Here is a 14473-nt window from a genome sequence, read left to right as displayed (position 1 = left end):
TCCTCCGTCACTGAAGGAAGCAAGCCTCATGTTAGTTTCAAGCTGCCTGGCTGCCGGCCGCCATCTTGGCTGTCAGTTAATTTGCATATCTCCCTGATTAGCCAATGGGAAGGGTAGCGGTCGTACGCCAATTACCATGTTTCTCTTTTATTAGTGTAGATATATGTCATTATTAGATATATCTATATCTAAGACATATCAATTTTATATATACTAATATAATATTTACAATATTTTTATAGAACGTTTCAAAGATTAAAGGAACATCTTAAAGTATACAACAATTGTTGATTTCCTTTCTTGTGATTTGGAATTCAATCTCATATTTATGTATCCTCTAAGTTATTTATTCTATGAGACAGAAAAGCAAACTTAGTAATTGACCTAAGGTAGTACTTCAAGTACAAATCTGTGGGAAATAGTGTTTTGATACCAAGTTTAATCTGGGCATTATGTATTTCCCCCCCAGGTGTTTCGTGCAATCGGCTTGGTCAGCATTCTTGTCTCCGTTGTAAGGTATACTTGAGTAGTTTTTAATTTTTGTTTTTAATTCCCATACTCCACACCAGTCCTTGGATTACTTACAGCTGTGATTAATCTGGAAGGATCCTTAAACATTATTTAGTTTTGTTCTTTCATTTCGGAGATTGTGGGATTGAGAAATCTTTATGACTTTGCAAAGGCTATTGGTTGGCTTGTCTTAGAGTTGACTCTAGTGCACGTCTCCTGACTCTTGGCTCAGTGTTTTCACACCTTACGTTTATGGAAAAAATTCTGACCAAAATGACGGAGTATATTTTAATTAATGTCAAAATGCACTTGCTTAGGACAGTGAAGATTTCCATAATGTTTTAATTCCTTGGAACTTATCTCTAGCATTTCTGTTTGTCAAAAATAACTAAATAGATGCAGCCAATTCACTTGCTCTCAGAAACATTCTGGTTTTTTTCTTACATTCTTAATCCTATCTTATTTCTCTTCCCACTCTTTTCTAATTTTGTCTAAGCTGTTTCCTTTGCCTTAGATCCCTCTTCCATCTTTACTGTACCCCCATTCCCCTTCAGATCCCAGCTAAGACTTCATGTTCTTTCCTGAATCCTGCACCGGGTTTAGTGCTCCTCCTCTACTCTTCTCTTTCAACGCATAGTGTCTTATAGTAGCCTCTCCACTTGTCGGTGTCCCCAGTTAGACTGCATACAATGTGAGGGTAAGATAGGCTCTTCACCATATGTCATCAGGGTCTTTGTGAATACTCATATATTCATGAGTGAATATATAAGTCTACATATCATACCCTGTGTATAGTTTCTGCCTTGTGTTAGGTCATAGTTCTGAAGAGTCCTGACACAGAGCATTTCTCTTAAGAAATTAAAGTCAGGAGTGTGACCAGTCCCAAGCTCTTCTGCCCTAATGAACCATATCTTTAAATTTCCTTGAAATAGTGAATATCTTTACGTATTTTAAATTTATTTATTGTTGCCCTAGCTGGTTTGGTGCAGTGGATAGAGCATTGGCCTGGGGACTGAGGTGTCCCAGGTTCGATTCCAGTCAAGGGCACATGCCTGGGTTGCGGGTTCCATCCCCAGTGGGGGGTGTGCAGGAGGCAGCAATCAATGATTCTCTCTCATCATTGATGTTTCTATCTCTCTCTCCCTCTCCCTTCCTCTCTGAAATAAATAAAAATATATTTAAAAAATTAAATGAAATAAAAATAAGTCCTGCTTGAAGGACTTCCTTTAAATTTATTTATTGTTTATTTTTACTTCTCCGTATAGGCCTGTTTCTGTGATGATCATTCAAGGAGCAAGGTGTTTAAACAAGAAAAAGGAAAACAGCCTCCTTGCCCTAAATGTGGACATGAAACTCAGGAAACTAAGGATCTTAGCATGTCAAGTAAGGCTCTTCTTAAAATGACAGTGGGTTCGTTTTGCTTTCATGCTTAGACAAGATTTATCTTTTTTCCCCCTCTATTTTTGTTTTTGCCTCTTTTCTATTTGAAAAGATAAATGTATTCTCTTAAGGAAGTGGAATTTTACAGCCTTGGAAAATATATGGGTAAAATTTCTCAATTTAACTTAAGAAATATACCATCATTCACTTTGATATTTGGCATTTGCCTCAGTTAATGACATAGTGAATACTGAAATTTAAGACCAAAAAAGGGGTTTTTCTTTTTTTTTTGCTGAAGCTTCCTTGTTCAATAATTGAGTAGCTATAAATCCTTAATATTTAAGTGCTGGTAATCTTTAGTACTGGAAAGTTGGAATTCATTCTTAAGCAATTCTTAGGTGTGTAGTATTTGAGCAGCTGTACTTATTATGTACTACATCACTACTGTAGGAAATTGCTTTCTGCTTTTTATATAACTTTTCTATGAAGGAATAAGACTGCCATAAACATTCATAGTAATGCAGCTCACAATTTGACTCTTTACCAAACATATCAGAATGGAACCATAATTCTAAATGACTTTGCTTAATCAAATGAGGAAAGACTGATGATTTTGCTGATTTTTTTTGCACTAAAGTTTGTGTTGCTAGAAGAAATTAAAGGCTTTGTCTTCTAGGACATCTGACTTATAAAATTGCTCTAAAAATTGTAATGACATGAAATCAACTCTTCTATGATTTAAAATAAACGTTTAATTGATCAAACGAAAGGGCATTTTATTTTAATTTTTAACATGCCTTATTAGGTTTAGAGAGTGCTGTTTTGTTTCCCAACTTTTTCTAGATTTAATGAAATGACACTGTAATCTTTATCATTTGTTACATGTGTCTATGTAGACCCTCATGTTGGATAGAATTGATTGTTTTTTAAGGTCTTCTTTTTATCCAATTAAATATTAAGTTAGGAAAGTAGGAAAAATGTGGCTTACTTTTTTGTTAGGGAGTAAGAAGTAGCCAATCAAGTTCATGTAATGTTATGTATTGTAGAGGAAAATGAGGATGTAGAGAACGGGAACTAATAAGGCGCCATGTACATATCCGTGTTTTGTAGCTCGCTCCCTGAAATTTGGCAGGCAGACTGGAAGTGAAGAGGGAGATGGAGCTTCTGGGTATGATGCTTATTGGAAGAACCTTTCGTCTGATAAGTATGGTGATACCAGCTACCACGACGATGAGGAGGAGTCTGAAGCAGAGGATGATGAAGAAGAAGACGACGAAGGTGGAAAGGATTCAGATGTTGAGTCATCAGAATTGTTTACTAATTTAAATTTAGGAAGGACCTATGCCAGTGGCTATGCTCACTATGAAGAACAAGAGGACTAGGGGAACTGCTTGCCCATTGGTGACCTTGTCTGAGAGGAGCAGGGAAGTGTGTGCTTGATGAAGCGCATGTGGGTGTTCAGAAGTACTGTCACTTAGCCTTGTGCAAAAGACTAGTCACACGTACTGGGCAAGGGGTAGGGCATAGCATTTCTCTAGGAACTGAGAAGCAAGCTTATGGCATAAGGAAAATGATTTTCAAATGTAAGATGTTCATTGATACAAGGAATTAAGCATCATGGATTGGATTATTACTGATTTCAGTAACCTGGTAGGTTTTGCCAATTAGATACATATATAGGATAAAGGAATAATTGGAGGGTAATATATTTGAAATTAAATTGCTGTTTTTATGAATAACACTGCTTATAAATACATTCTGTCTGATTTTGTAAAATGTAATGGGTAAATAGAGTTATTGTATTTTTCCTTGTATGTCCATAGGATACAAGTCAGATGTTCTATACTAAATTTTCATTAAATCTTCATGTCATCTTATATAGTTATGATATGTGTACTTTAGCAACTGATTTTTCACAGTGTACATCCTGAATAGTACCTATTAATGCCTAAGTGTATAGACAAAGGTGACTACAAAGCCATTTTTCAGACACAGAATCAGAAATAGTATTACACAGATGCTTTATCCAGGAAATTTAATTTCTGTTTAAATAAATCTAGTATTACAGTTACATACTTTTGATATTTTATTTAATTTCTTGTTCTTAATTTTGTAAACCTTGGAAAGTATTCTAATGTTTTTGTGTAATCTTCATTTTTTTTGTCTAATATGCGAAATAAGTAACAGAGATTAATATTGTGGTAGACACAAAGTTTTGCAGCCAGACCCCGTCATTCATGGTTGAGGTGGAGAACAGACAGTTGCTGGCACAAATTTCAGTTGTTAACTACTTATGCTGGCAAAGAATTGGGATGGAGTGGTAGAAAGAAAGGCTATGGGACTGACTGGCATTTGAGAAGTACAGAGAAAACTAGTTTTGACGACAAAAGGGTTGGATGGCTTATTCTAGGGCAACATAATGAACAGCTGAGGGCAATAATAGGCTATGGAAACCAGGTGTGAGAGCCAGCGGGCCTCTGGATGCATGCAGAAAAAGCTTTCATCTCTTATAGCAGCAGGGCTGAGAAAACAGGACCAAGCCCAGGATTTAACAGTCATAATGGATGAACTTCAAAGACAGTTGCCAATTAAGGCAAGTCCATATGCAAAGATCAGGGCACTGTTTGGGAAAATCCAGAACCCTGACAAGTGAGATGGAGACATCTGGATGGATGCTGCTGTAGATTTTTACTCCCCAGACTCCTGAACTTTCTGAGCCTTGCAGTCAGCTCACTCCTCTCTGTTAAGGACGAGCATCCCCCATCCCACTCCCAAGCTGAACAGAAGTCTCCTTCCCTAGGCAATATGTGCCCCCTCAGGACTTGTCCTATCTCCAGGCTACTAGGCCTAGAATTAGGGTTAACTAACTAGAATTAAAATTAAGCAAAGCTCAGCTGGGCCAGCAGAGAGGAGAAACCACTATTCCCCAAAGCAGCTCCAAGAATTTGGCCAGCATGTGTGGGAGGAGCAGGAGTACGCTTGAGACTAGAATCCGAGGCTGTTGATAATAGGGGTCAAAACAAAATTAGGGGAAAGTTTGATAGCACCACGTTGGGTTCTTCGGTTACAGGACTTAACTAAACAGGACTTAACACCCTGGCTCCTGGGAGATGGTGAATAACTTCTAGAAAAAGCTATGGCCAATTCTGAGCAAAGCTGAAATGCCTGCATTACTGTGGCAGATGGTGGAGAGAAGAATTAAAAGGGTGAGGAAAATGGGCATGCTGGAATGGATAGATTATCTTTGGCTGGAAGATCATCAGATGATTACGTAAAAACTGGAAGGCCCAGGGAAAAACCATTTAATAAGGCCGTAAAGACAAGAATTGATGGGGGTGGGAAGGGGACAAGGGTCACTAAAACTTTAGCGGTGACTCTAGGTTACTGCTCACAATAGAAACAAACTATTACAAAGTTTAGTTCGCTGATAGAAATGGGTGATAAGACCCTAAAAAAATAGTGGCCAAGTGGCAATGCCTAATTGCCAAAGTCAGATGGGGTCACAAGTATCAAAATGACTCTCAAACTGAGAGTGATTATCCAAGGGGGCCTGGCCTGCAGAGAGTTATGAAGAAGGCTAATAGGATATATACAACCCCCTTAGAGGTAAAATAATTAACTGGGGGACATTCTAATCATTCCATGATTAGAAGTCTGTGTCCTCAAAGGGGGCATCTTTCTTCATGGTACCCAAAAAGCACTCCACTGAATTATAAACTATGCCTATTGACTTGGCATTTTTAGCTTTTTATGTGCAGTGATCTGCATACAAGAAGAGAAATCACCGACTTGGCATATAAAGTGATTGTATCAAGAGGAGGTAGGGCTGCCTTTATGTATTGGGCAGGGAGGAATATCAGTGGAGTTCAGGTGATTCACTTGTGTTTCTTTGCTCACTTGTCCATAAATGGACATGGCACTCTACCCCAGCCTGTGAAGGCTATGGTGACTAGATCCCCAGGGGATGAGGGTCTGGGTTATACCACCAGGTAATCCACTGAGACCAGCAGAGGTAGTGGCAGGCAGGAGGTGACAATAATTGGGAAATATTTTTCCTCCTCTTCATTCTGGTCATGGTTAGTAAACTGCTGGAATATTTTAATGATGTATGTGAGGGTGACTTTTACACATCACCTACAAGCTTCTGCTCATGTAGGAATGTATTAGTCCATTTCAGAGGTGTCCTTAGTGCTGCCGTGGAGTCAGAAGAGGCTCCTCCCACCGCTGCTGTGCTCGCCAGCCATGAGCCCGGCTTCTGGCTGAGAGGTGCTCCCCCTGTGGGAGCGCACTGACCACCAGGGGGCAGCTCCGGTGTTGAGTGTCTGCCCCCTGGTGGTCAGTGTGCATCATACTGACCGGTCATTCTGCCATTCCGTTGATTTGCATATTAGGGTTTTATTATATAGGATAGAAGATATTTCACGCTACCCCCTTTTTTTCAAGTGGGAGAGTAGATTTGGTCCCTGCCACTTCATTCTGGTTGAAGTTCAGTCACAATCTTGACATATTTTACTGCAAAGAAACTAGTCCTTTGAAGCTGACTCTGACATATTATTTTCCACCCACACTTATAAGGGTTTTATTAGTATGGATGACAAAAATCTACTTGTAATACTGTGTGTATCTATTTCTAACTCTGTTAACTTAGTTATACATACATATTGCCTTAAAAAATCCTGTCAGTAGTTTTCCATCAGTATAAGAAGAATTCTTACTATCAACTTTACATTTAGGCAATATAAGCTTTAAAAATTATATTTATGCAGGTTTAATGTAAGTACATGCTTTTACTTGTCAGGAGAAATCATGGCAACCAATGATCCTTGATTTAAATTTTTTAAAAAAATAGTTACATACTCATATTCAGAGAAGAAAAGTCCTAAGGTGAACTTGGTGAGAATCCTGAAGTTCTGATGGATCTCTTGGGGAGGAGTTGATTGTTGTTATTTCTTTTTAAAATACATATTTTTTCATTGATTTCAGAGAGGAAGGGAGAGGGAGAGAGAAACATCAATGATGAGAGAGAATCACTGATCAGCTGCCTCCTGCATGCCCCCCTACTGGAGATCAAGCCTGCAACTCAGACATGTGCCCTGACTGAGAATCAAACAGGTGACCTCTTGGTTCCTGGGTAGAAGCTCAATTGCTGAGCCACACCAGCTGAGCATTATTAATTTCTTTATCTTAAAGAATTAAGCATGGATTGCTCCTTGATGACTGAGAGGAAGGCACAAATGGAAGAGCAGAACTCTGCAGAGCCTCATCAGATTTACAAAGTTAGAAAGAACCCTGCATCATCTAGGTTAGTTCCCCACCCTACTCAGAAGTCTTCCATAGGTCACTAAGTTTATCTGAGCTATTTAAATACTGTGCTTCTTTTTTTAGAACTACAACTAGTTGTGTCTATATCTTAATAGGAAATGAATATTATGATATAGAATAAAGTTAGCCATATGCACCTGAGGCTTAAATAGATAGGCTCAAGAGATCCTGACTCTTGGATAGATTTTTAGAGTTTTGGCAACATTAAAAATCTATTTTAGTGTGGTAGGCAGAATAATGGCTTTCCAAAGATATCCATGTCTTAATCCCAGGAAACGGTATGTTATGTTACATTGCAAAGAGGAATTAAAGTAGCAGATGGAATTAAGTTTGCTAACTAGATACTCTTAAAACAAGATTATTTGGGGTTATCTGGATGGACCTAATGTAATAAAAAAGGTGGAAGAGGGAGGCAGAAGAAAAAATCCAAAGTGATAATGATGTGCAAATGGCTCAAGTCTCCCTTGCTGGTTTTGACTATGGAGGAAGGGGACTGTGGGCCAAGGAATAAGGGTTAACTTCGAGAGAAAAAAAAAAAAGGCAAGGAATGAATTCTCCCCTGGAGCCTTCAGAAAGGAACACAGCCCAGCCAACACCTCGTTCATAGTACAGTGAGACCTTTGTCAGACTTCTAACCTACAGAACTATATATATAAAAGGCTAATATGCTAAGTGTCTGACCATTTGACCGTTAGCTATGATGCGCACTGACCACCAGGGGGCAGATGCTCAATGCACAGGCATGGAAACATGGAACAGACTGATGAATCTCAGAGGGAAGGGGGGAGGTGGGGAGAGTGGGAAGAGATTAACCAAAGATCTTATATGCATACTAGAGACCCCTCAGGGGATGTCGGACTGCCGGTTTCAGCCCAATCCCCGCAGGCCAGGCCGAGAGACCCCACTGGTGCACAAATCCTCTAGTAAGATAATAAGTTTGCATTGTTTTAAACCACTAAATGTGTGGTAACTTGTTACAGCAGCAATAGGAAACTAACATACTTAGTTATCTCCTAAATCTTAAATACAAATATTAACTCTTTGGTCTGTGACTAGAAGATCAAATGTTTTCACAGAGCATAATTATTATTTCCAAACAAAATTTAAATGCTCCCAGAGTTAATGGTGAAGTAATTATTAGTTAAACCATAACTTAGGTGCAGAAATTTATTGCAATAGAATTTCTCAAAAAGTGGAAATAGAATAAGGGAGAAACAAAGTCTTCCATAACAGCACATTGTCTGACAGTGTTTATGTTAATGAAGCAATTTAAAATGGACTCATGAAACCCTATACTCTTTGGGATACAGTCACCAGGCTGCAATGAAAACAAAAGATGCTAAATTATTATTGATACTGACAGTCATTATGTTTATTTCTTTAGAGTTCTTTATTCAATACCACCTATGAGCCTTTTGTAGACCACTGAGATTTTAATGAAATCCCAAAGCAAACCCACACTAAACACTGGAGAAGTAAGAGTTCATTACAGTTTAACTTCCCTGGGCTAGATGTATGTTGAGAATTATAAATTTGAGTTAATGTAAGAGAATGTGCAGAGAAGAAGTGCTCTGTGACTGCTTTTCATATCTGAGAACTTGCAGTCCTGAGAATGCAATTGTGGACCTCTCAAGTTAATGGGATGTACCTGCTAAGAGGGCATAGCTCTTTTTGTGCAAAGCCTATAAGCTAAACACAGCTATAACAGGCAAAGTAAAAATAGTAAGAGACTTTCTAAATAGCTCATGCAACTGTAAAGCAGAAACTAATTTTTACATGGTTAATGCTAGGAAATGACTCCTATATCGTATAATCACAATTTTAATATGCAGGGTGCATGCGCACACACACACACACACATTGCTATCTTAAAGTTTGAGATTTACATATTACCTGTGTAATATAAGTTTATATATTCCTTATTATATAAAATAAATATAAAATCTCTTTATTTACTTGATTCTAATCTTAGATATCAAGTTTTTCTTAGTCTCCTAGAAGAAAAGGTTTAAAAAACACAATGAAAGCACAGTTGACATAGTCTATATAGTTTTGACCTTTAAGTATCTGGTGTCTAAGCCAATCTATAATAATGAAAGCATAATATGCTAATTAGACTCGACAACCGAACAATCTTCCAGATGTCATTCCGGATGTCCTTCCAGATGAAGGTGCTATGGCGGGGGCCTAGGCAGAGGCGGTTAGGGGTGATCAGGCAGGCAGGCAAGCAGTTAGGAGCCAGCAGTCCCGGATTGTGAGAGGGATGTTCCACTATGGGGATCGGGCCTAAACCGGCAGTTGGACATTACCCAAAGGGTCCCAGATTGCGAGAGGGTGCAGGCTGGGCTGAGGCACTGCCCATCCCCCCTCCCTTGAACAAATTTCACACACTGGACCTCTAGTAGGTATATAATATACCTGATACGTTCATCAAATTATTTTACTTTGCTGATGGGATCTCTATTTTTTTTTAAGAAATGTACTTAACACTACCAGACAATCATAAAAAAGGAGTAGTTATTGAAGGTTTGTTTCTATTGTATAAAAGAAAAGTTTAAAGAAAATGTTTCTGTATTAGAATTTTAGTCTGAAATGCCACCCAGGCCTCTCAACCCAGCCTTAAATGTGAGTCTAAAGAAAACATTTGATCTTTATCTTTCAACTTGACAAAATGTCCTCCTTTGAAATCCATTTTTTTGTTTTGTTTTTGTTTTACATGTGCTTATCGGTGTGAGTTAGAAATGTAAAGCTCTTGGCAGTAAGATAGGAACCTTCTTGTTTAATTTTTTAACACTCTAAGTATCCACTCTACCAAGTTGGCATTCCAAAAATATTGCTCATTAAAATCTTAATTTTCCTATAGTGGTTTAGAAGTGGTAGCAGGAGTTGTTGGATTTAGCTTCTTCACTTAGAGCAGTGGTTCTCAACCTTCTGGCCCTTTAAATACAGTTCCTCATGTTGTGACCCACCCATAAAATTATTTTCGTTTCTACTTCATAACTGTAATGTTGCTACTGTTATGAATCGTAATGTAAATATCTGATATGCAGCATGCTCTTAGGCGACCCCTGTGAAAGGGTCGTTTGATCGCCAAAGGGGTCGCGGACCCACAGGTTGAGAACTGTTGACTTAGAGGCTTAAAAAAATAAAAACACTTAATGGGAACATTACATCCCATTCACCAAATATTCCTCGAGGCTCTTCTGCACAGCAGTAATGAATATTCACTGGAAGATTAGCTGACATAGCCACTATGATCAAGTTCTGCAGTTGATACATAAGAAATGTAATAGGGATTCATGGATTCAAAAAATGTATGCTCTTATTGAAATAAAATAGAAGTAAAATAGAAATTGATTTTAGATCAGACAAAAGTTAGTCCATCAGTTTCTGCTTTGAGAGCCCATTTCAACCGAAAACTCACCATTAGGAAGAATGTATTAGCTACTAAAATAGCCACTGATAAGAATATAATCATGTATAATTAAAATAAATGTATTTGCATAAGACTACATCTCAAATAATGAAGCACTCATGATAAAATCAGATATATTTCCCCCCTGGCATTTGTCATTTTTCCTTTCAAAAGGCATTTATTTTGGCTGGCCTTCCAAGAATTCCTGATTTCTCATCATGTTGCTGTCCTCTGATACTAGTGTGTAAGACCACCGTGACCTTCATTTATATTTAAACCGTGAGCTAACTCTAGAAATAGACATCATATCGCCCACTGAGAAAACTGCTAGATTAGCAATCTGTATTACAGACACACCATTTTTAAGAATAACTAAAAAGAGTACAGTTTTTTTTTAACAGATATGGCAAAATAAGAAAGACCAACATGAGTGTGGCAAAGAGTGAGAAGGGCCTGCCACCCACAGGAAAGTAACTGCGTCCCCAAAAGGCTCCATGGTCCAGCAGGAGGGCTGCTGGGTGAATGCTGAAACCCAGAGCAGGAATGGTTGGTGGGACCACAGCCACACACGCAACTTTTGGTAGCAGGAGAAAATACAGTAGGCCCCCTCTTATCCATAGGGGAAATGTTTGAGGACAACCAGTGGGGGCCTGAAACCATGGATAGTACCAAACTCTATATATACACCATTTTTTCCTACCTTTCACTTAAAGGAGGCATTTTATGGCCTGTCTTTGGCATATCCAAATTGCCAGCTTCACTATTCTTGCACTTTGGGGCTGTTATGAAGTAAAATAAGGGTGAGTGGAACACAAGCACTGCCATAGGGCGATGGTCAATCTGAGAACATGAGACATCTACTCAGTGACCAATGGGGAGGGAGCGTCTACAGTGTGGAGACACCGGACAAAGGAAAGATTCACATGCTGGGTGGGACAGAGCGGGAAGGTGCGGGGTTTCATCATGCTACTCAGATGGTGCACAATTTAAAAGTTATGAATTGTTTATTTCTAGAATTCTTCATTTTATATTTTTGGATCTTTGGTTGCCCGAGGGTAACTAAACCATGGAGAAACAAAATCATGGATAAGGGAGGGCTACTGTACTTGAAAGAGGATTTTAGGGTCCATGATGTCACCCTTCATCCATTCTTAATGCCAATGTGGTTTCCACCCAGTCCACCTCCCACTTCTCAGAGACTTTCATTAAGTCTACCAGTGATCCCCATGCTCTATCACATCCAAAGATCAGCTCCCTATTCCCTTACCTAACCTATCCTCAGTATTTTACATCAATGGCTACTATCTTCCCCCTCAAACATTTTTCCTTTGGTTTCCATTATATCACACTTTCCCATTTCTCCTCCTACCTTGCTGGCTGTTCCTTGTTAGTCTCCTTTACTGGCTTTGCCTCCTTTCTCCACTTTAAATACTATATCATATCTAACTGCTATAACCCAACATGTCACTGTACATATCCAACCTACATGATCTTAACTAGTGCCAAGGCTTTAATTCTATCTTCCAAACGTAAGGTACTGCTACTAGAGACATAACAATACTGGGGTGTGGGAGGCATGGTAGCACAGGGAGGCTGAAAGGGAAAAGGGTGCCTTCTTGTCTTCCTTGCTCCAAGAAAAGAGACCACAGAGTTGTTGGAACAGGAAGGCCCTGAAGTAGGACAGATGGGGTCTGGAAGGCAGAGAAGGTAATGATAATAATCCAATTAAAGATACACCCTGGTGTCAGAGCCCTCATTTTCCACAGTACTAACCATTCTTACGTCTCAGTTGTGCTGTGTCTCTCTTGACCAGGGCCATGAGCCCCAAGTAAATGACAGGGCTGTGTGTGCCGCCTCTCAGATCACAGGGATGATTGCAAAGCGTGGTGCACCATGCTGAGCCTCCAATGACTGTTATCATCCTGGTTAAATCTGGAAAGAGATAGAGGAAAACAGGCATTTAAATGTTGCTCATTGAAGAGGAAGTGTGTGTGGTGGTGGGGCAGAAGATGTACGACAGATGACAAGCTGAGAGTAGGGGGAAGTGAGGTTTGTTTTGAATTTTCTGGGGTGAGGAACATATTTGTGAGGTTCACCTGTGTTTTTCTGCATCTAGTCTTTCGCACGTAAGGGATGACAAGCTGAGAGTAGGGGGAAGTGAGGTTTGTTCTGAATTTTCTGGGGTGAGGAACATATTTGTGAGGTTCACCTGTGTTTTTCTGCATCTAGTCTTTCCAGGCACGTAAGGTTGGGGCATTGAAGTGGGAAAGAAATTGTATTTCCATGCCCCATGAGGTTTGGTGTGATGACGTGACCCTCTTTAGCCAATGAAATGTGAGTAGAGGTGCCATGTGATGCTTTTGTCAAAGTACTTAATTTCCACATGAAGCTGCCCTGTGAGCTCCTGCCCGGCTTTGTGATCACAGGTGCCCTGAGTGTTGCTTTGCAAACTGACTCCTGTAGGTGGAGGGTGAGGAGAGCCCAGGGAAAGACGCAGAACACTCCGGTTGGGTAGGTGGCAGTTTAACAAGCCAGGGAACTTACCCACAAGGCTTGTGCTGAGCAGTTGCGAGACGAGTAGATCTCAGCACCTCGGGCAGAATCGGAAGTTTCTATAGATTTGTTGCGGTGGTCAGTCATGTGTACCATCCAGATGGTGTTAACTGCACATTGCTCTCTCCAGGCTGTATTCTCAAAAACAGCTCCCACTATGGGAATGGTGGACAGAACCTACATTCCAAAAGCAGGGGAGGGGTGAGGAGCCTCTGATTGCTTGGGCCCAGCTCCCAGGTCAAAGGGCAGTGGTATCGTCATGGTAACTTCCCCCACAACAGGATCAAGCCAAGACCATGCCTCCAGGACAGATAGCAGATCTGGGTGAGTAAGAAGCACTTCTGTTCTGTTAAGCCCTCGATATTTTGGTGTTTTCTGTAACCACAGCATTAAACAGCCAATCCTGACCTGCATACATAGATGTTTTTGTGTTTAGCTTGTTCCTTAACTGGAAGTCCCTCCAATTTTCTGCACCTTCGTCTCTTCCACTGATTGTTGATAACCAATTGTCTGCTTTTCGAAGGAGTCTGAAGCTTTGGAGCTTTTCTGCCTTTTCACTTGTACCTTCTTGAATAAAATGTGCTTAGATGTAGCATCTGAATTAAACGCTTCCCAATCCATTTATGCTGGCTCCAACAAGAGAATTTTTTGAAACATGGGGAGGAAATTTTCCCATTTCTTTGATTTTATGGGTGAACACAGTATACTATAGAAACAGTGAATGAGATGCCAACCAGATAGCAGAAAAGGACGTTGGAACTGCCGGATTAAAAAAAAAAAAAAAAGAAAGAAAGAAAGAAAGCCAGTAGGAAATAGTATGCTTGTGTAACTTTGATAGAAACTACCGAGGATTTGACATTCTTTCTTCTCTAGAAATCCTGGTTCTTGAATAAATGAAGGAAGAAGTACTCGTTTTGATGTGGGGACTTCCTTAAAATTCTCTTTCTCTTGGCGCTTATTTTATGCCATTATAATCTTTGTACTCAAGCGGCCTCTGGAAGAAGGATCCAAGATCCTTAATGGAGGAGGAGGGGACATGGTGGTTCATTTAACTTGAATTCTTATCAGGTCTTCGGAAATCTTAGTCTGGTATTCCCCAGCCAAAGAAAGAATAATTTCTGATGGAAAACCAGGGACACTTGAGAATTCTGACAAAAAAAAAATCCATTTCTAAAATACATTTAATTCATTTATAAAATACACGCAATCTAGAGTACATTCATTTACCATCTAAATGAGGCTTCAGTGGATCCAGCCGAGTGTAGTTGCAGTGCTAGGTCTCAAGGCAGAGCT

General features: G+C 39.6%; 1 protein-coding gene across 5 annotated transcripts in view; it reads left to right on the top strand.

The window, feature by feature from the left end:
- ZNF330 (zinc finger protein 330) overlaps positions 1 to 3961 on the top strand; it is a 21592-nt gene extending 17631 nt beyond the window's left edge. For all 5 annotated transcript variants that reach the window (XM_005884199.2, XM_005884200.2, XM_005884201.2 and 2 more), the window contains exons 8-10: positions 470 to 516; positions 1776 to 1893; positions 3001 to 3961. In XM_005884199.2, coding sequence (XP_005884261.1) covers positions 470 to 516; positions 1776 to 1893; positions 3001 to 3272 — 437 coding nt within the window. In that variant the 3' untranslated portion in view covers positions 3273 to 3961. The remainder of the gene's footprint in view (positions 1 to 469; positions 517 to 1775; positions 1894 to 3000) is intronic.
- Positions 3962 to 14473: the final 10512 nt, after the last annotated feature.

Source organism: Myotis brandtii, unplaced genomic scaffold (assembly GCF_000412655.1).
Source record: "Myotis brandtii unplaced genomic scaffold, ASM41265v1 scaffold822, whole genome shotgun sequence".
Lineage (NCBI taxonomy): Eukaryota > Metazoa > Chordata > Mammalia > Chiroptera > Vespertilionidae > Myotis > Myotis brandtii.
The sequence above is the reverse complement of the archived record's forward strand: the minus strand, read 5'-3'. Positions and strand labels throughout refer to the sequence as shown.